At 36.0% G+C, this 22,879-nt stretch overlaps 1 protein-coding gene across 4 annotated transcripts in view; it reads left to right on the top strand.

Moving 5' to 3' along the window:
• Positions 1 to 22,879, top strand: part of NRDC (nardilysin convertase) — a 90,500-nt gene that overhangs the window by 54,361 nt on the left and 13,260 nt on the right. For 3 of the 4 annotated variants that reach the window (XR_004032593.1, XM_004089797.3, XM_030823899.1), the window contains 15 exons: positions 593 to 688; positions 2,186 to 2,308; positions 4,421 to 4,478; positions 6,124 to 6,197; positions 7,871 to 7,940; positions 9,610 to 9,687; positions 11,173 to 11,293; positions 11,377 to 11,435; positions 11,897 to 11,951; positions 13,879 to 13,983; positions 15,579 to 15,702; positions 16,582 to 16,668; positions 19,070 to 19,189; positions 20,418 to 20,469; positions 21,451 to 21,601. Coding sequence is in view for 3 of the 4 variants with exons in the window: in XM_004089797.3 (XP_004089845.2) it covers positions 593 to 688; positions 2,186 to 2,308; positions 4,421 to 4,478; positions 6,124 to 6,197; positions 7,871 to 7,940; positions 9,610 to 9,687; positions 11,173 to 11,293; positions 11,377 to 11,435; positions 11,897 to 11,951; positions 13,879 to 13,983; positions 15,579 to 15,702; positions 16,582 to 16,668; positions 19,070 to 19,189; positions 20,418 to 20,469; positions 21,451 to 21,601 (1,373 nt within the window). In the remaining variant the exon portion in view is untranslated. The remainder of the gene's footprint in view (positions 1 to 592; positions 689 to 2,185; positions 2,309 to 4,420; positions 4,479 to 6,123; positions 6,198 to 7,870; positions 7,941 to 9,609; positions 9,688 to 11,172; positions 11,294 to 11,376; positions 11,436 to 11,896; positions 11,952 to 13,878; positions 13,984 to 15,578; positions 15,703 to 16,581; positions 16,669 to 19,069; positions 19,190 to 20,417; positions 20,470 to 21,450; positions 21,602 to 22,879) is intronic. The other variant, XM_030823898.1, reaches the window with a different exon arrangement.

Below are 22,879 nucleotides of genomic sequence, written 5' to 3'. Positions count from 1 at the left end.
AGGCACTAATCCATTCATGAGGGCTTTGCCCTCATTACCTAATTATTTCTCATTGGCCCCTACCTCCAAATACCATCACATTGGGGATTAAGTTTCAACACAGAAATTTTGGGTGGGGGGGGACATAAACATTCAGTCTTTAGCGGTAGCTAAAGGTATTTCTGACTTCAAAGTGGATTGTTCTTAGCCATCATACTTTATTACCAACATAGTTGGTTTTGGAAGAAGTTTAAACAATATATATGACCAAGTTCCCAGATAAAAGGATTAATATTTTATTAGCATTTTCATCAGTAAAATCTTGTACATAGCATCCTAGAGCTGAAACTTTCAGATCATTAACTACCTTGTGTTTCATTTGAAAAATAAGGATAAGACTCTGGTAAGCTGAATTGATTTACCCAAAATTACAGGTCATATTAAGTCATAGAGCCAGGCCTGGATCATTGAGTTTCCCACTTCAGTCTTATAACACGTGATTCATGAAGTTAATTTTGTTACTTCCTTGCTTTCCGTTCTGTAAGTTTGAATTTCCATATAATAAAGGAGATACTGAATTTTGTTTTATTACGTGTTTCTTTAAAATTGACAGAATATCAACTTGCAAGGCCTTCTGATGCAAACAGAAAGGAAATGTTGTTTGGAAGCCTTGCTAGACCCGGACATCCTATGGGAAAATTTTTTTGGGGTAAGATACTAAATACATCATCTTATTTCATATTTTCTAGTTAAGATTTAGAATAAGAAAAGTTGATAAAGAACTGAAAATTATAAAGCTAGACCCCCTAGGTACCTTTTACCTTTTAGGATAGCTAGTTAGCCTTTCAAACACGAAGTTGTTAAATATACCTGTATTTGGTTCTCTAACAGTGAATGTAGCAAGAGTAACACCTAACATTTTGTGAATGCTTTTTAAGTGCCAGATACTATGCTAACACTACATGAATTATTTCATTTGATCATTATCACAATGTTCAGAGATAGGTACCATTATCATCTCCATTTAAAGATAAACAAGTTTAAGCCAGGCGTGGTGGTTCACACCTGTAATCCCTCTGGGAGGCTGAAGTGGGAGAACCACTTGAGACCAGTTCAAAACCAGCTTTGGCAACATAGTGAGACCCCATCTCTATTTTAAATTTCAGTCAAGTTATCTCATTGTTTAAATCACACAGATAGTAAGTGGTGGATTTGAGATTTGAACATCTGTTTATCTGATTATAAAGTCTGTGCTCTACCTCAGCCTGACATTTCCATTTGTCAACAGAGTTGGCAATAGTTTCTGTAAGAGTTTTGAACTGTGACTTAATTTTGTTCATCTGGTAAACTGTTTAACTGGTGTCTGTTTTTCATAATGGCATTTTCTTAGTGGTAGGATTTAGTTACAGCCTTATATTAATCCTATTGACTATAGAGTAAAATTTAGGATGAGATGATCTAAATTATTCTTTAAAGGGTGTTTTGTCTCCCTGTATATTTCTGTACAGTTATATACATTTTATAGGGCATTCTTGCTTCATGTGTTTTATTTTTAAGAATTAAATAGCCGGGCGTGGTGGCTCACGCCTGTAATCCCAGCACTTTGGGAGGCTGAGGTGGGTGGATCATGAGGTCAGGAGTTCGAGACCAGCCTGGCCAAGATGGTGAAACCCCGTCTCTACCGAAAATACAAAAATTAGCCGGGTGTGGTGGCTCATGCCTGTAGTCCCAGCTACTTGGGAGGCTGAGGCAGGAGAATTGCTTGAACCCAGGAGGTGGAGGTTGCTGTGAGCTAAGATCATGCTAATTGCACTCCAGCCTGGGCGACAAGAGCGAAACTCTGTCTTTAAAAAAAAAAAAAAAAAAAAAAAAGAATTAGACAAAAATATTATTAAAATAATTAGAAAGAACCTGGATTGAATACTGCTGGACTAATTATTAAGCAAGGAAGCTTAGGGAGTTATTGTCTGTTTTTTTAAGGTTTTCCCAACCAGAAATTAATTCCTTGGATATTAAAATATACTTCAGAATTGTTTCTTATGCATTTTTGTCTTATTAATACATTATTGCACACTGGTTCAATATTCTTGAGTCCCTTGGGTTATTTCATTAATCATGTATGGCAGCAAAATATGCATTGATGATGTAGAAGACTTTTAACAAAGTGAACTTAGTTATATCTATGATTTTTTTCATTCTTTTATAGGAAATGCTGAGACTCTCAAGCATGAGCCAAAAAAGAATAATATTGATACACATGCTAGATTGAGAGAATTCTGGATGCGTTACTACTCTGCTCATTACATGACTTTAGTGGTTCAATCCAAAGGTAACTATTTATTATGGCTCTTAGAGTTACCTTGAAGTAGTGCTTTCTTAGGATTTGTTTGCCTGTATCAGTGTTGCAGTGTACTATTAATTACTTTAGTGCTTGACCTTAATACAAAGTAAAGGAAATCAGAACTTGGAGATGTCACATAGCTAGTGGCAAAGCTCAGGGAAACACAAGATGATGAGATTCTCAGGCAAATTTTTTTCTCTTACAGAAATAGGTCTTATCTGTAAGATAAGATATGTAGGCTGGTCTGTGAATGTACTAATATTCTAATAGGTCATGAATTGATCTTTTAAGCCACCTTCAGCTGCAATTGTATCTGTGGTTTTACATTTACTCTATATTGATTACAAACTCTTACAGGGCAAAGTGTTGGTTTGTTCATTCTTCCATAAGTTCCTGTAAAAATGGCATGATTAATTGAGATTGATCATGGTGACAATGGCAGAAGTATCTTAAATATAAAATACTGATGAATACCTCTATGGCAGAAGTATCTTAAATGTAAAGACTGATGAATATCTCTATTTTCCTTCTTTTATCATTGTCTTCAGTAACTCACATTAACTTCTTCTCATTAAGGAAGTCATGGAAGCTTTCTTTTGTTTTCTTTACATTTCAACCTACTTGTTTTTCAAAGTCCGTAAATTGCTAAGTTATTCCCTTTAACATACCTTATAGTTTGCACATTCCTATTTGAAAGGCTAATCCTCTCACCCTAATGTGATTCCCCTTTTTATAAAGTTTTGCTTTTTACATTATCAAAATTAAGATCAAATCTGACTTGTCACTTAGATGTAAAACATTTTTGCATTTATGATCAAAACGAGTTCACTAAAGTTGACTTGAAGGTAACGTTTCATGGTATGGTAGATTCTTTTGTTCAAATTGCTTCTAGTTTCCTTTTACATTTGCTAAATTAGGTAATTCCATATTTGGTATTCCCCAAGTTAATTCACAATTTTTGATTATTGTGTTTGCAAATAATTCCATGTGTTTTTCTTGAACTAGTTATTCTGTTTCTTTTGTATTCTCTTCCTGTGTGATGGCAGATATAAGAGCTTATTAATGCTTATTTCAAAATTTTAAAACAAGTCCTAGAGTTTTTGTTTTTTAACAAGTAGGATTTTGCTCTGTCATTCAGGCTGTAGTGTAGTGGCACAATCATAGCTCATTGTAACCTCAAATGCCTGGGCTCAGGTGATCCTCCTGCCTCTGCCTCTGAGATAGCTGGGATTACAGGTCCCAGCCACTGTGCCTAGGCTAGAGTTTTGTTGAAAACTATGTACAATGTAGATTTCATAGGATTTAGAATTTTAGCATTAATTATACCATTTAAGAGTCAAACATCTATACAAATAGTATAATATAAATTCAGAAATCGATTAGTCTGAATCCCATGTTTTATATAATGGGGTTCTCTATTGAGAATTAGTGAAATTCATGTGCCTGGTAGAACTAACAAATACTCTTCAATGATGGTCACTCAGATAAAGCAGAAAGTTTCCTTTTTCATTTAGATCTTATTTTTTACTATACATTTCAGAATAATTTCTTATTAAATATAAGAAGTGAATCAAAGGAAAACATAAATCATATATATGTATGATTTATATATATAAAGCCTAAAAAGAAGACCTGTGAGTTAAAACCTCAGCAAGTATAAATTAATGTAAAACAAGTGGAATATAAAAGTACTGATGAGATGGCAAAAAGGAGAGGTTAATGTAATATGGGTTAGTATGGAAAAACCTTCCAAGAGGATGTAAGTTTTGGAATGGGCGTAGGATGGTTGGCATACTCTTATCTCTTGGTCCTTCACACTAGCCTAATGCTAAAGATACATTTTTTGTTAAATTTGTGTGCCTTTTCTAACTCTACCAGGGAGAAATAAAGGAGTCTCACAAAATTCTGTGTGTCATAAGGTTTTCTTTTCTACTGTTATTTTTCCTGTTAATCCATTACTGGTTCAGGAGTGGCAAGTAATGGCCAAATTAAAATATCCCTTTGTTTTGTAGCTAAAGATCTCTGAGAAATCTAATTGCATTTCTACCTTGAATAATGTCATTGCATTTTCCTGTCTCTTCCTTGCCCTCCCCTCTCAAGAAACACTGGATACTTTGGAAAAGTGGGTGACTGAAATCTTCTCTCAGATACCAAACAAGTAAGATATTTATTTGCATACATCATACATCTTCAGAGTTAAAGAGAGCATTATCTTATATGAGTCCCAAAGGTTTTTTGCTTTTTTATTTTTATAAAGGTGATAGAATTAAGACCTAAACAAACTTAATGACTGTCAAGATCACACAGCTTTTGAGTGGGTAAACTAAGATGATAAGCCAAATTTCCATAGTTCAAAATTTACAGGCTTGTAAATGTATATAGTAAGCAATAATTCTGAAAAATTTATGCCTCCTTTTACATTTATTTAGAGCTTTTCTGTGATACAAAAGAAAATACTATATGAGAGGCAGAAGAATATGCACACTTACATCCCCCGCATTGGGACAAATTGTGTTCTGAAAATTTGTTTTTTTTAAGTCAGTTGTTTGGATATTGCACTGGTTTTCCCCATAATCTTTTAGATGATGGCTGACTTTCCATACTGCCTGAAAAACTTATTTCATATAGTCAAACCAGATGTTCTTTTATAAGAAATTGTATGTAGAGTTTCAGTTCAGGATGATATAAACATTTTTTCTCCACTCAAATTCATCAAAATAGTACAAATATTTAAAAGATACATTACTGCTACCTTTTTGTTACAAGTTTACAAAAAATTTAATTCTAAAGCAATGAAATCTTTCTTCCCATACCTAGTAGTTTGCATTTTAACAAAATTAATGAAAACAGATATTTTTTCTTGCATCAGACGAGTAACCTGTGGATTTTCCCAGTTAATCTTCTAATACATAATTATTTTAAATTTATGAAAGAAACCAGCATAAAATGTTAGAATAATTTATAATGACAACTGATTGGTTATTATTAATTTGGCTTTATATGAATTGCCATTGATAATTAGCAGTGCTTTTTGGTATGTAAAGGTAATCAAGAGCATGACAAATTTGTGGGGCTTTTTTTTTTTTTTTTTCTGATTAGAAGTCTTGAGTGTGAACCATGGAAATGTCAAATGTGAAACTTTAATGAAATCAGAGGTGTAAGTTTAATAGAGGAATTCATTAGGTTCTGTCAGTCCCTGATGAGCATTAAAAAAAATCTCATATATTATTCACTAATAACTTTGGTTCCTTAATTAGACAGGTTAAAAATTCTTCAAGGCATTTAATATTAATTTGCATCGACTGTGTTTTGGAAGAAATATTAAAGTTACGATATCTTCAACCAGAGTAGAAGCCCCTAGGAGGGACCAAGTCTTTTAAATACCACAGTGCCTAATATAGTGCTTTATACCTAATATTCACTTCATGTATAATCGTTGATTTTAAAAAAGTATTATCTCTAGTTTAAGTTTCTTTCTGAAATGGCTTTGTCTAGGAGGAGAACTGAAATTAAATGGGGCTGATAGAGTCAGTAAATATTGGGGTGAGAGGTGGTCCTTTAAATTCATTCTTCTCTATCTCTTGAGTTGTAAAAACTTTTGAGTTATTGGGCTGAGGCTAAGAACAGATTGTGTAACTGAAGATTTTGTGGCTGTGTTGCCATCTATTTGTTCATGCCTGGAATGCTTTCCAAGAAGGAGTATGTAGAATAGATTATAAATATCTCTCAGTTAGATATCCCTAAAGGTATTGCTTATAAAGGCTTTTGCCAACTAAATTTGTATGTATTTGTTTTATTTTCAGTGGGTTACCCAGACCAAACTTTGGCCATTTAACGGATCCATTTGACACACCAGCATTTAACAAACTTTATAGAGGTTTGTGAACCAAAAGTTTAAAACTGTTTGAAATAATGTTAGCACATTCTCTATAACCTAATTGAAGCTGCCAATTTTCATTGAAAATGAGAACACAACAGAAAATACAGCTGGGTTGGAAAGGGAGTAGATGGGCAATGGAGATCTAATTAATAATAGATAGCAGACCATTGACTAGCTGCAGATCGATTGATTCTGGTGCCCTGCTGCTACTCAGTCTATTTTCATGCTTTCTCCTTGCTTTACCTTTCTTCCCTTTTGTTCTCTGTTTTGTTAAATTTCATTCATGTTTCATTTTATTTATATTCTGTTCTTTTTTGCCTTTGAATAAAAATAGAGGAGAGGGAAAACACTTTGGAAATAGTTTCCTTTTAAATTCATTATGAAAGCAATATTTGCTAAATAAAAATATAAAATGTCAAGAAATGGGAGAAAAATCACCCTTAAATCTTACCATCAAGAGAAGTCATTTGTATCGGATTTCTTTCTTTTTTTTTGAAACAGTCTCACTCTGTTGCCCAGGCTGGAGTGCAATGGCATGATCTCAGCTCACTGCTTCGCCTCCCAGGTTCAAGCGATTCTCCTGCCTCAGCCTGCTGAGTGGCAGTGATTATAGGCACTCACCACCATGCCCAGCTAAGTTTTGTATTTTTAGTAGAGACAGGGTTTCACCATGTTGGCCAGGCTGGTCTTGAACTCCTGGCCTCAAGTGATCCGCCTGCCTTCGCCTCCCACAGTGTTGGGATTACAGGCGTGAGCCACCACGCCCGGCCTCCTGATTTCTTTCTGATTTTCTAATAGGTGTATTTTCTTAACAAAGTTGAGATTATAAAGTATATATATAATTCTGTCTCCTGCTTTGTTTGGATTTAATAGTATACCTGTAATAACTACATAATGAGTTGTGTGATTACATTATAATTACTTAACAATTTGCCTACAGTGAATATTGCAGAAACATTCTTAATTCACCATCTCTCTTTCTTTATTCTATGACGGCAGATTTTTTTTTTTTCTGTTTTTACTAATTGCCTTAGGTATTCCCTCTTCTTCACCCCATTACCAGTCTCTTTCCTTTTGCTTTCCTCTAATTAATGACTGTTTTGTTACACCCTTCTGCTGCTGGCTCCATTCTGTTAATATTAAGCTAGCTCTTTCCAGAGACAACTTATTTTTGATTGTATTCTTTCTGGTTTTAGGTTGCCTGTTCATAGAATAATAGCATTGGGAAGAATCCTAGAGATACTTTAACCCAACTCACTCATTTTACTATGAGTAAACAGATTCAGAAAGATTTAAATGCAAGTGATTTTCTCAGGTCATATAAGCACATATAGCAAGATAGTGGTAGGACTGGATTTCAGCCATGGGTCTCCTGACTCCTAGTTTTGTATCCTTTCTTGCAAGAAGAGATCCATACACAGCAGCATTTCATATCCTCATAGTTCTTTTATCCCTGCTTTCTCTACCTCTGAAACCAAATAAAAAAGAAATTTACAAAAATTGCATTATTTGAATTGGAAAATTGGCAAGTTGAAATAATAAGTGCATTGTACTTAACCTTCCCTTGTTTATTGGAGGATAAATATATTGAATTTTAAACATTCTTGTAATGTAGTAACAGTTATAGAGAAACACTTATACCTGTTCTTCTGGAAAATATTTTTGTTTAGTTGTTCCAATCAGAAAAATTCATGCTCTGACCATCACATGGGCACTTCCTCCTCAACAGCAACATTACAGGTAAGAGTTTAAGGGAAAATTTACTTCATTAGAACCGAGTGAGAATAATTTTTAAAGCATGCTAAATGGTTTAAGTTTGGGGGTTCTGAATTTATAAACATAGCACTACGGTAACCTGGAACTTGATTACTCGGGGAGCTTTTAAGCCTTGCTGTGTATTTTGCTATTTTTTGGATATAAAAACTAGAGCTTTCTCAGTTATAGTGGCCTTTCTTAAGTCTTTGAAATTAGGTGTTTAGTGTGAATGCTAACTTTTGTAATTTGTTTTGATCTTGTCAAAAGTAAAGTTAAATAGTTTGGGCCTGGCAGACTGGCCAACATGGTGAAACCCCGTCTCGACTAAAAATATCAAAAAACTAGCCAGGCATGGTGGCACACACCTGTAATCCCAGCTACTCAGGTGGCTGAGGCACGAGAATTGTTTGAACCTAAGAGGTGGAGGTTGCAGTGAGTTGATATTGCACCACTGCACTCCAGCCTGGGTAACAAAGCAAGACTCTGTCTCAAAATAATAATAATTTGGACTGGTAATATGATTAGGGTACATAAATCCCAAGGATTTACTCCTCTGAATTAGGGCAGGTTTATGCAAATTGGGAAAGGAGTTCCACTTGTCTATATAGTTATCTTATATGAGCAGTATAGCATGGGCCAGAGAATTATTTAAGATAAGGATCAGTCAGTGCCTACAAATGCTTTTCTAATTAGAAATAAATGCTAATCAACTGATAAAAATTTAACTTTTTGGTGGGGTGGGGCCCAAGCAGTCCACCCACCTTGGCCTCCCAAAGTGCTGGGATTACAGACGTGAGCCACTATGCCCAGCCAAATTCATATTTTAAACAAGGTTGTATGGGCTTTAAGGATTGCTTAACATAGTTGAAAATCATATCTTGACTTTCAAGAATTTACTGAATTTAACTGTGTAACCTAATTAAATTTTCTCATATATACAGAAATATACAGAAAACTCAATTTTTTTCTGTATGTCTTTGTGGTAGGAATACTTTAACAAAATTACAGTAGAGGCCGGTGGGAAAAACAATTTGAACAGCATGTGCACAATTACTCGGACTATTACATTATTAGTATGTGATAAAGCATTTTTATACTTGTTATTGCATTTTCATGAAAACTCTATGAGTAAGTAGTTGGGCAAGTGAAGAGAAAAAGAAGAATATGGTTAAGTATCTTGCTGAAGGTCATGATCTACTTAAAGGAAAAACTAAAACTAGAACCAAGATTTTCTGACCCTTTGAACAACACATTTCCCTTTACCGCAGAGCCCAATGTAGTACCAAAAGCTTTTACAGACAGTGATTCATACCTATATTAGGTTCTAAACCGATAAGGAATCTACATTTCATATTGGTTGAAGCAAAAAGATTTATCACGAGAGCAGGTAAGTTTGGTGTCCAAGAGAAAAAGTGGTGCCCTTAAATTTGGGGATGATTGTACTCTTCAGTAACCTCAAATGAAAGAGTTAATTTTACTATATTTTCTGTTTTTATCTCCCTGCTACTAAATTAATTACAATTTCATGTTTAGTGGACATATGTGAGAATAAGTTTGTGATTATATTTTCAATTATTGTAGCCTTAGAGGTAAGATTTTCTGGTGTATTTATACCTTTTATTTTTTTCTTCTGACCATTAAATTTTTTTAAAAGGGTGAAGCCACTTCATTATATATCCTGGCTGGTTGGACATGAAGGCAAAGGCAGCATTCTTTCTTTCCTTAGGAAAAAGCAAGTATTCAATTAATAAGTATTTTCAGTATAGCAATCTCTGAAAAATAATATACAATAAGTATTATATAATGCATTCTTTTACTTTAGCTGCCAGGAAGCCTAGAATAAAATTTAATGCTTAATTATAGTCATTTTAATAACTTACATTATTTTAATGGCCATATTATATTTGTGTATTTCCTTGTAAGCTACCTTTTAGCCCATTGTTGGAAGTTATTTGTACACAAAATTTTAAAAAATCATAAATGAAATTAATAGATTCCAGAATTACATAAAAGAATTAGCTCTAATCAAGAATTTGTATTTGACTGAATGGTAAAGAAATCAATTATTTAAATGCTATGGATCTCCAGGCTTTCCCAACCCCCAAGGCTAGACTTTAATGAAAACTTCATTGGGTAGGTAAATCATAATTAATAGCTGGGGCTGCAAATGGTATATGCAGCCATGTTAGCAGAATGTTTCCTAAGCATTAAAGCACCTGTTTAAGTCACCTATAGCCAAATAATAGAAATATAATTTTAGAATCAGGACTAATACATTAAAGTAATTCCTTGTTTGATTTTTCTATAAATGAATAGTATGAGAATGGAAGGATAGATGAGACATTTAAATAAGTATTTTTAAGACACTTTTGTGTACTAGAACATTCAAAGAAAACTAAGAGGGGAGAGTTAACTATAAAATAATAAACTAATGGTATTGGGTTCATATGTACCTTACACAATATATGTTATATGCTTTGAGCTGTGCACAACCTTTCTACCTTACTGAGCTTTATTAGAATTGCAGACTCTATTCTGGTGTCCTCTCTTTTTAATTTTTCAGAATTAATCTAGTCAGGGAAAGGTATAGTCTCACTGCTTCTTTCTTAGACAACCTATGTAGGTTAGCTGACAGCCTCAAAGAACTCACTTGACATTCAATGTAAGTATGTATTAGAAGTGTCTTAAGGCTTCTCCTAGGAGACAGGTTCAAAAATGATGAGGCCGGGCGCGGTGGCTCACGCCTGTAATTCCAGCACTTGGGAGGCCGAGGTGGAGGATTGCTTGAGCCCAGGAGTTCGAGACCAGCCTGGGCAACATTGTAAGACCCTGTCTTTATTTAAAAAAAAAAAAAAAAGGTAAGCAAAATGCTTTCCAGCAGCCGTCATTTTAATATTTTGTGCTGTTCTCTTCAAAAGGAATGGTTTTGGCTTAATAAAACTGTTAATGTTTTACTATGTTGCCATATCTATTCGTATTTGCATTAAGCAAAGACTGTTATTTCCTTCTGGTGATTCCTAAATGTACCACAATTCCTTGGGAGGGCTTGTGCTTTTAAAATTCACACTTTTAAATTTACTGTTGGAAAGTATATGTTTACATCAAAGGCTGAGGTTTCCACATTTTACATAGAAAGCCTCTATATTTTGTTAATTTGAATGTCTGTAGACTGTCAATCCAGGAATATTGATTGGGTTAATTTTTCCCCCACCTGTAGATGCTGGGCTCTTGCACTGTTTGGTGGAAATGGTGAGACAGGATTTGAGCAAAATTCTACTTATTCAGTGTTCAGCATTTCTATTACATTGACTGATGAGGGTTATGAACATTTTTATGAGGTAAATAATTCAAATTCAGTTGTTTTTTCCTTTTACGTAGATATCATTTTATGCAAAAGACTAATTGGATGTTTTGTTTTCAGGTTGCTTACACTGTCTTTCAGTATTTAAAAATGCTGCAGAAGCTAGGCCCAGAAAAAAGGTAATAAACACTTCCTGGAATGAGGCCAGGAGCCAGTCTTGGTATATTTGAGGCTTCAGGCTGTCAGTAGACATGCTTTAGTCTTGCTTTGATGGCTTTTCAGGCATTTTCTGCTCTGTTTCCTTTATTGGCTCCATATCCTTATCCTTCTACATGTGAGTGTACACTAAGGCTTTACACATATGTGGCTAATCCCTTTATTTTCATGCTGCTCTTTTATTGTTGATGTTTCTATTGAGAATTTTTTAAACTTTTATTATAGGTTCAGGGGTATATGTGCAGGTTTGTTATGTAGGTAAACTTGTGTCATGGTGGTTTGTTGTACAGATTATTTTGTCACCCAGGTACTAAGCCTACTACCCAATAGTTATCTTTTCTGATCCTCTCCCTCCTCCCACCCTTCTCCCTCAAGTAGGCAGAAATTTTAATGTATCTTCTAATTATAGTTTTCTCCTTTACAGAATTTTTGAAGAGATTCAGAAAATTGAGGATAATGAATTTCATTACCAAGAACAGGTACTGGAAGTCAAATTCTTTTTGCATGTTATCTGTGACTGAGTTGAAACTGGTGTCGACATTGTTCCTCTTTTTGAAAGTGTCGGTGGAGTTTTAATTTCTGTCATTCTGTGTCATGGGAGTCTCCAGGTGGCCTTGAAGCTATCTGAAAATTAACTATTGGGTTTTTGAGTATTTATATTGAGTAAGATAAGGCAGTGAGAGGATTAAGCAGATGACACAGATGATGATGTGTCTTAATCATTTATCTACATAGTCATCCATCTATCCCTTCAATAAACATTCATGGAGACTTGTTATGGTATTTAATATTTTGGGAATTCAAGTATTGTGAAGACATTCGATAAGGTAATTTATGTTTACCATGTATAATGTTAGAAACATTGTGCTTTGGAGTTCAGGGGAAGGAGAGCATTTTCCTTCATTGAAATAGGCTCACAGGCTGGGCAGTGTGGCTCATGCCTGTAATCCAAGCATTTTGGGAGGTCGAGCAGGCAGGTTGCTTGAGCCCAGGCTTCTAGTAAAGGACTGGGCAGTGGTGTTTTGGGAAGCATATGGGATGCTATGAGGTCAGAGTTCTGATGTCTGCTCTGCCTGTCGTTTACTCACTGTGTGACCTTAGGCAAGCCATCTAGCCATCTAGTCAGGAAAAATCCGACTATGTTTCCTCATTGTAAAACATGGGACTGGAACCACTTGGTATCTGAAGGACCTGTCAGTTTTAAGAGTCTGTGTATCTGGGTGCTCAGTAAATACTTGAATTGACTGCGTTCCTCTGGAAAAATATTTCCATTTCATGTATCAGTGAACCGGTGATCATTCTTTCAGTTTTAAATTGAAATAATGTTTTTATTAATATAACTTCTTATCTTAAGACTTTTATCTGACACTCACATTTTAATTTTTTTAGAATTTTAATTAGAGATGGGGTCTTGCTATGTTACCCAGGCTTACCTCGAACTGGGCTCAAGTTATCCTCCCGCATTGGCCTCCCAAAGTGGTAGGATCACAGGCATGAGCCACCATGCCTGGTCAACACATTTTGATTTTTTGTTTGTTCGTTTTTTTTTGAGAAAGAGTCACACTCTGTCATCCGGGCAGGAGTGCGGTGGCATGATCTTGGCTCACTGCAACCTCCGCCTCCCAGGTTCAAGCGATTCTCCTGCCTCAGCCTCCCAAATAGCTGGAACTACAGGCATGAGCCACTGTGCCCGGCCCAACACATTTTGATTTCTACATTGATTTGATTCATGCTTACAAATAGTTTTTAGTGCTGTAGTGATAGGTCGCCTGTCTTTATTGCTCACATAATCATGTGGGGCACTTGACTGGTAAACAGGCATTCATAGTCCAGTGTGGTAATTGCTCTCATGAAGAGGCTGTGATATGACTAGAACCTAATGGGTTATAGGGCTCAGAATGATGCTTGAGGGGTATGAGTTTAAGCTCCCTAAGGGAGTAGCTATGGCTGTATTTTCTTAGAATTTTTTTTTTTTTTGGAGATAGAGTCTTGCTCTGTTGCCCACGCTGGAGTATAGTGGTGCAATCTCAGCTCACTGCATCCTCAACCTCCTGGGCTCAAGCAACCTCCTACCTCAGCTCCCCAAGGAGCCGACACTGCAGGCGTGCACTGTCATGCCTGGCTTATTTTTGCATTTTTTGTAAAGACAGGGTTTTGCCATGTTGCCCAGGCTGGTGTCAAGTAATCTAACCACCTCTGCCTCCAAAATGCTGGGATTACAGGCGTGAGCCACTGTGTCCAGCCTACTGAGCATCAGATTCTTAAGCTGCAATTATATCTCGTTATGTCTGTTCAGAAGCTTTTGGTTTTATTGTTAATAAGAAGGGGAGAAAGTATTTGTATGTTGTGGTAAATCAAATATAATAATGGAGAGGTTCTGGTGTGAAATAATTTACCTCTTTACAGACAGATCCAGTTGAGTATGTGGAAAACATGTGTGAGAACATGCAGCTGTACCCACTGCAGGACATTCTCACTGGAGATCAGCTTCTTTTTGAATACAAGCCAGAAGTAAGGAGGTTTATGTCTAAAACTTACTTTTAGGGGAAGAGGAGGGTGAGAAAGTATGAAGATGTATTTAAGAACCATGGGAACGAAGAAAACTTAGTTATATTTAGTCAGGATTTTTGTTTGTTTAAACAGAAGTATCAATGGTTTTGTGAATAATTTCTCATGGTTCTTTTACATAATTAAGTTTTAATATAAGAGGAGAAAATCAAAATCAGTACTTGTTAGGTCCTATTTTAATAATTTTCAAATGTTGAAACATGTACTGAAATAGATGAAGTGATTCCTAAGAATTATGTGGTTTCCCTGTGAAAAATACGTAGTTGTTTAGCTTACCTTTTAATTCAGTTGGAGAGTCAGGACAATTAAATTTTTAATCATTTTGAAAATATTTATTAAAAAAAATGTAAGGTTCCCGAATTAGAAACATATGACTTAGGGATAATGTTACCCAATACATTGTTGGTCAGGGTCATTCCTTCACTAGTGGAGAATAAGTCACTTTGTTTCATACAGGGTAGCACGTGTCAACCAGAGGTGACTTTTGCCTTCCAGGGGATATTTGTCACTGTCTGGAGACATTTTGGTTGTCACAACTCAGGATGGGGCGTGGGGTGTTCCTGGGATCCAGTGGGTAGAAGCCAGGGATGCTGCTAAATGTCCTATAATGTAGAAGACAGGATCCTACAATAGTTATCTGACCCAAGATGTTAATAGTGCTGAGATTAAGAAATTATAACATAGGACATTCCTTGAGAAATTTTAGCATAGACGTTCCTAAACTATTAATTTTAAAGAGGACAGGGAAAGGTAAAGGAGGAAGGAACAACCACACATTCTTGCCACGTCACTAGGATGGTTGTGCCCGGTAGTGGCTGGTTGTGTTTTTTTCTGAACCACCATTTGTTGTTTTATACTTAAATAAATGGTGTTTAAGTAGTAGTTAAGGCTCCAAACTAAGCCACAAAATTCTGTTTAGTCCTTATTGTAGCTGGAGGATTATTGAAGGAGGCCCTACCTTGGCAGTGTTTTGCTGATTCCTGGATATGAAGTGATATAAAACATAGCTGTTAGGAGCATAGTCCTTGGTAGCATGTACAAATTTAGTTAGAACTCCACTTTTGCCACTTCTAGCTGGTTATTCTGTACAAGTTACATAATCTTTAACCTGAGCAAATTACTTAACCATTACCCAAAGCTGACTGTTACTTTGTGTAAATAAGTATATCTTAGGATTGTTTTTAGGAATAAATGAAATAATGTATGTTAAATACTTCCTGGCTCACAGTAGAAGCTTAGTAGTAAAGGATAGCTATTTTTACTGCTAATGCTGTTAATATGTAGGATTTAAGATAAACACTGTTTAAAGCATTATCAAGAATATACTTGATATTTGTCAACTATACCTCAATAAAGTAGGAAAAAAGTTTTTGAAACACTGATGAGACTTTGTAAATTAGGGTGTTCATGAACTGTAGGTATTTTTATGAGCATAGATCTTGGAGGTGCCTAACAATGTGATTTTTGCCTTTTTAACAGAGATGTATTAGGTTAAAATTGTGTGTGTGTATCTCTTTCCCCTCTTCCCACTTTACTAGGTCATTGGTGAAGCCTTGAATCAGCTAGTTCCTCAAAAAGCAAATCTTGTTTTACTGTCTGGTGCTAATGAGGGAAAATGTGACCTCAAGGAGAAATGGTTTGGAACTCAGTATAGTATAGAAGGTAAAATATTTTAACAATTGTCTTACATTTAGGTATATTTAACTTACCTGGAAATGTTTATTCTTTAATAATTTAATGGTTCTAGAGGTGGAAAAAAGTATAATTTTTTAAAAAGTTCACTTTGAAATGAAAATTACTTATACTACTGCACAGGAAGTTATTTTCTGCTATGTTTATATTTACTAACTAGTGAAAAAATTCTGTTATCTTGGTATTTGGGGGGCAGAGTTTTGACTTAGTTTTGGAAGAATGCTTTTCAAATGTCAGTGTGCATTTTTGTCACCTGGAGATCTTAATAAAATACAGATTCTGATTCAGAGGGTCTGGGTAGGGCCTGAGATTCTGCATTTCTCTTTTTTCTTTCTTTTTTTCTTGAGACGGAGTTTTGCTCTTGTTGCCCAGGCTGGAGTGCAATGGCGCGATCTTGGCTCACTGCAACTTCTTCTGCCCCCTGGGTTCAAGCAATTCTCCTGCCCCTGCTTCCCAAGTAGCTGGGATTACAGGCATATGCTACTATGCCCAGCTAATTTTGTATTTTTAGTAGAAACCTGTCTGGGGTTTCACCATGTTGGTCAGTCTGGTCTCGAACTCCTGATCTTAGGTGGATCCACCCACCTCAGCCTCCCAACGTGTTGAGATTACAGGTGTGAGCCACCGTGCCCGGCCAGATTCTGCATTTCTGACAATCTCCCAGGTGATGCCAGTGCTGCTAGGATCACACTCTGAGTAGCACGATTCTAGAATGCCTGGATATGTGTCAGTCACAGTTTTTCTGAGAAAGGAGAATTGATTTGTAGGCCAGTTGATAACTAGTTTATTATTAAGAGAATGTTGAACATTGCATTGTTTATTGGGTCAGTTTATTTTTCTCCTTTACAGATATTGAAAACTCTTGGGCTGAACTGTGGAATAGTAATTTCGAATTAAATCCAGATCTTCATCTTCCAGCTGAAAACAAGTACATAGGTCAGTAAAATAGCAATTTTTATACATAATCCATCCATGTAGTAATAGGCACCTGTATAGCACATTATATTTTACAAAGTATCATAGGAATTTATATTTGAGATTCCCAGTAACATTCTGAGGTTGGCATTACTATTTTCTTACTTTTCCAGATGAGAAAACTGGGGGTCAAAAAAGCAAAGTGACTGGTACAAGACTATTCAGTTGGTGAATGAGAAACCAGGATTTAAACACAGATCTTGGGACCCTGAAGTTTATGCTTTATCTTGTATAGCGTAGCTGATCCTTTCATACCAGTCTCCTTAGGGATTGCCATTATCTTGCCAGATTGTTCTATTGCTTTTCAAACTGCAGGTGGCAGCCCATTAGAAAGTTGTGAAGTCAATATAATAGATTGTAAGGTCAGTGTAATGAGCCATGAAAGCATTAAAAAATCAGTTAGAATAGAAAATAGCAAATCATTGCATGTAGAAAGAATGTTATTTTAAGAAGTTTTGTTTCAGATATCTGCCTGTCTACTAGCTTGCAGTGGAAAACATATTTCTAAGTGAGTTGCAGAAAAAAATAATTGAAAGCTACTAATCCTAGGTCCAAGGTTTTAGAGTTGCTTATAACTGTAATTTACTCAGAACACTGTATTTCCCAGCCATTCATTACATGTCTAAGTATATACCCAAAATAATTGAAAACAGGTACTCAAACAAATACATGGACCTTCATGTTCACACGGCACTATTCACAATACTCAAAAGATGGAAACAGCCCAAATGTCCATCAGTGGATGAATGTATAAACAAATCGTGATGTATACATACTTTACAATATTACTCATAAGAAGTGTAGTACTGATACATGCTATAATGGGGAAGAACCTTGCAAACATCATGCTAAGTGAAAGAAGCTAGACACAAAAGGTCACAGATAAGTCCATGTATACGAAATGTTCAGAATAGATAAATCCATAGAGACAGAACATAGACTGATGATTGCTAGGGGCTGAGGTGAGTGGGTAATGAGGAGCAGTCCCTTAAGGAGTAGGGGGTTTCCTTTTGGGGTGATGAAAATGATTTTGAACTAGCAAGAAGTGGTAGTTGCACAACATCGTGAACGTATTAATGCTTCTGAATTGTTCACTTTGAAATAGCTAAGTTTATGTTATGTGAATCTCCCTTCCATTAGGAAAAAAAAGCCTTTTAAAAAAAGTATTAGCCAGGTGCCGTGGCTCATGCCTGTAATCCCAGCACTTTGGGAGGCCAAGGCGGGCGCATCACCTGAGGTCAGGAGTTTGAGACCAGCCTGAGGAACATGGAGAAACCCCATCTCTACTAAAAAATACAAAATTAGCCAGGCGTGGTGGTGCATGCCTGTAATCCCAGCTATTTGGGAGGCTAAGGCAGGAGAATCACTTGAACCCAGGAGGCCGAGGTTGCGGTGAGCTGAGATTGCACTGTTGCACTCCAGCCTGGGCAACAAAAGTGAAACTCCATCACACACACCAAAAAAAAAAAAAAAAAAAAAAAAAGTATTATCTGTGTTAGACATTTCAGTTTCGTATCTTGAACTGTAAATAATGTAAACAACCCAGTTAGCTTATTATTTTAGTTTTTTGAGTTAGGGTTTTACTCTGTTGCCCAGGTTGGAGTGCAGTGGCATGATCATGGCTCACTGCAGCCTTGACCTGCTGAACTCAAGCAGTCCTCCTGTGTCAGCCTCTTGAGTAGCTGGGATTACAGGTGCGCACCACAATGCCCAGCTAATTTTTTATTTCTTTCTAGAGATGTGGTCTCTCTATGTTGCCCAGGCTGGTCTCAAACTCCTGGCTTCAAGTGATCCTCCTGCTTCAGCCTTCTAAAGTGTTGGGATTACAGGCATGAGCCACCATGCCTACCAAATCCAGCTCTTTTACCTAAATATAGCAAGTACTCAAATTTTAAAAATTAGCTATTTTTCATCTATGTGTTGATAAAACTGTTGTTTTAATTAACCAAAAGGACAAGTTTGACTTTGAGCAGAACTATTTTGTAACTTTTCAAATGTATAGCATAAGGTTGGTAAAAGGCATTCTTATGAATTAATGGATTGTTTAATAAACTGGTTTATGAAACTATCCTGACTAAAGGCTCCTCTCTAAGTTAAAATTGTCTTTAAGAAAGGGAATGAAGCAGAATGTGTAGCAACCAGAATCAGTTCTTGGGAAATTCCAGATCTTTAGGGTTTATTTATTTTAAGACCAACATAGTTTTCCCTTCAGTATTGGTCTACTAATTTAATGTATTCCAGCATTGGAATTTGGCTTATTTTTACCACAGAGAAAAGTTACTTAGACTCCTGAAGCCAATAACAGATTACTGGGGCTCCTGCTGAAATACTTGAGTGAATTATTATTATCTTCTTTTATTAGCCACGGACTTTACGTTGAAGGCTTTCGATTGCCCGGAAACAGAATACCCAGTTAAAATTGTGAATACTCCACAAGGTTGCCTGTGGTATAAGAAAGACAACAAATTCAAAATCCCCAAAGGTAAAATGTTGCCTTCCTGTTACTTCCCTGCTGAATTCCAGTGTTCTCTTTAGATGCTCTGTTTCACATGTGATTATCTTCTTGCTATTTTGGTTTTCCTTTGTGGAGGAGGCTGGGGCTGGGTGCCTCTATCAGCCACCTTGACACCCTCTCACCCTCCCTAAAAGGAGTAAAATAAATAAAACAAATATTTCTCCACTTTGCAGTAACTTGTTTCCCCTGTGTATATCACCTGCTTCTCTTTCCTTTTCCCCTTCCGTTTGAAGACCTTTTCTAGGCTTATCTACGAGATTTATACTGTGCTCCTATGCTGTCACAGAAATCCTTATGGACACTCCAGTGTCCAGGAAATGAAAATTTAAGGCTAGAATGAAATTGTTTTTAGGTTTTTTTCTTTCAGTTAAATGAAAGCAGAGCCAGGTATTTGGCCATCTTAAGGAACTGGTGTTATTTGAACGTTGTTTTTAAAAAGAGATAAGAATACACAAAGGAATTATTCATAGACATAATAGCCTAGTCCAGCATTACAAATGTGAAAGCCCCACCAACTGCCTCCTTCTACCATTTTGTTTTCAGCATAAAGGAAGCATAGTATAGAGTTAAGTAGACTCTAAAGTCCTTATCTGTAATGTTGTGGCCCTAACTGTGTTGCTTTTTACCGTTCTGTTCTTGAACATGGCATAAGGAACTTATTGAAGCCACATGGAATCATAGGCTGGGTGCTCTTGTATGTCATTTAACCCATATCCCCAACCTCAAAACACAACTATATTGTAGCTCTGTGGGAATCTTGAGTTTATTGGGAAGTTATTTTCATCATTTTTTTTGAATAGCTTATGAGTTTCTAAAAATCTCCTTAAATTCAGTTTCCTTGGAAAGCCTTTGCTGTAAATTTGTGTGAACGTTGGGGTTGTTCCCTTAATGTTCTTAACATCTGTCCTCTAAAAATTTTTCCTGACTGAAGCTATTAATAAATAAGAGTATTTATAGGCCTCTCTATGTATCTGCCCATATGTCTGGTCTTCCCATAAAGAATGCCTTTTGAAACTCTTTATTTGGAATGGTAAATACTACTTTTTAAAAACCCTTAAGAATAAAGATGTAATGAGGATTTAAGGATTAGTAGTTTACTTCAGAATTAAAAAAATATATGTATTGGGGAAAATAACAGATGTATAAAATATTTGAGGCCCCTAACCTTTTTTATCTATGGTCTTTTTTCTTTTAGCATATATACGTTTCCATCTAATTTCACCCTTGATACAGAAATCTGCAGCAAAGTAAGCAATTGTCTTTTTTTTTCTGGAAAATATATTTTTTAGTTATTGAAAAACTATTTTGTCTGTTTCATTCTAAATCATTCTGTCATTTTCTCTATCCATATTTGAGCTATGTTGCTGATTTATGTATTTTCTTCTGTACTCCAAACAAGTTATTTGTATTATTACCAAACATTAAAATGGAACTGTGGCTGCTCCATTACCAGCACCCATTGGTAAAACATGCTGATAGTGTAGACTAGAGCAATTAGTTCCCAGTTACTGGATGGGGAAAAATCCTTAAAGATCAGTTTGGGTGAGTGTCCAGTCTATAATGAGACTGATGGAGCTGTTGATTCTGTATTTATAGAATACCAAGGAATGTGATTGTTCCTGTTCTTAGCAAATCCCTTATATATTTATGTGGATAGCTTTCATCGTGGGAGGTCAGAGAGCCTAAAGTGTATCTGAACATAGGAGATACTTGGGAAATGTATATGAACGTAGGAGATACTTGGGAAATGTGTCTGAACATAGGAGATACTTGGGAAATGTTGGTGCAGTTCTTCTTTCTTTTCCTACTTGACTGTAAAATCCAAACTTAAAATGACAAGCAACACTAGAATTTGTTAATATTCACTCTAAAAAATGCATTCCCGAACTCATACTTTTAATTAGTCAGAATGCCTAGACTTGGAGGGTAGACAGAACCTTCAGGCCAGTGCTGCTGATGCCTATTCCATTTACCTCATTGTACAATATAAATATTATCATTTTGTATGTGTACATGACATGAAAAAGATTGGGAAACACTGCTGAAGGTAGGAATTCTGTAATACACCTCTGAAACTGAATCCTGAGTAAGCTGTATTACCTTTTACATTCTGGAGTAGAGAATTTATACTTTCTAAGAATGAAGCTGCTTACTCTAAATTGAAGCAAATCTATTTCATGTGTCTTTCTTACCAATTAAAGATGCCATTTGCATTTTGTACTTCTTAGTGTGGTCCTCTTTGATATCTTTGTCAATATCCTTACGCATAACCTTGCGGAACCAGCTTATGAAGCAGATGTGGCACAGCTGGAGTATAAACTGGTAGCTGGAGAACATGGTTTAATTATTCGAGTGAAAGGATTTAACCACAAACTACCTGTAAGTACAAGTACTCTATTTTCCTTATAGAGAGCATTAAAATACCATATTTATATAGAGGTTTGTGCATGGGATGCTGTACAGAGAAATAAATGTTTATTAATGTGGATTATCTTGAATATTCTTGGCTTATGACAGCTATTCTAACTGTGACTGACTATACATATGTTTCATTAATTACTGGCAGTGCATGGGATTATAGCCCGTGCTTTAGGATTGATTGCACTTCCCTTTGCTGTCAGTTTCTCCACAACCAACACTGGCATTTAGGATTGGTTCTAGCTAAATTTTTTACCATATAGGAATAAACTTTTTTTTTTTTTGAGACAGATACTTACTCTGTCACCCAGACTGGAATGCAGTGGTGTGATCTTGGCTCACTGCAATTTCCGCCTCCCAGGTTCAATCAGTTCTCATGCCTCAGCCTCCTGAGTAGCTGGGACTACAGGCACGCACCACCACACCCAGCTAATTTTTGTATTTTTAGTAGAGATGGGGTTTCTCCATGTTGGCCAGGCTGGTCTCGAACTCCTGACCTCAAGTGATCTGCCTGCCTCAGCCTCTGAAAGTGCTGGGATTATAGGCGTGAGCCTCCATGCTGGCTGTGGAATAACAAATTTGGTGTTTTGTCTGAAATGGAGTAGAACTCAAATGCTTGTGCCCTTACTTCCTTATCTTATGCTCCTTCTCATTGTTTCAAGTATGTGTGTCTTGTTTCCCTTCTAAGTTTATGAGCCTTTTCGAAACAGGGTCTGTATCATGTCAGTTATTAATCTCTTAGTGAGAAATATGTTCCAGTATTGCTTCATCAAAAACTTCTTAAGAGGAGGGAAAAATAATGGGTTGTCAGCTAAGAGAGTTAGATTACTGAATACCAGGTAAAGTAATATCAGATACTCAATAATAAATTTTATATCTAGGTTTCTTGGGTAGCATATATATTATATTAAGATTTAGGGAAATAGGTTTATACAAGAAAAATTTTAGAGGAAAGGACCTGCCAGAAAGACCTGTGCTAGGTGGTAATAGCCTTCATCTGGGCAAAAACCCGAGAGAAGAGTATAGCTCTCACCTTTTTATGCCTTTTCCCTTCTCCATCTCCCCACGGAACAAAGATTGGTCTCAGAAGGAGACACCATGGAATATTTTACTTTGTCAACCTTCTAAGGCCTAAATATAATGTAGCTTAAGTTTCAAGCAGATTAAAGCCTAATTCAGTGGTTGTCATTTGGAAAATATGTTTTAGAATTACCTGGAGAGCTTATTAAAAATACAAAC

Source organism: Nomascus leucogenys, chromosome 12 (genome assembly GCF_006542625.1).
Source record: "Nomascus leucogenys isolate Asia chromosome 12, Asia_NLE_v1, whole genome shotgun sequence".
Lineage (NCBI taxonomy): Eukaryota > Metazoa > Chordata > Mammalia > Primates > Hylobatidae > Nomascus > Nomascus leucogenys.
The sequence above is the reverse complement of the archived record's forward strand: the minus strand, read 5'-3'. Positions and strand labels throughout refer to the sequence as shown.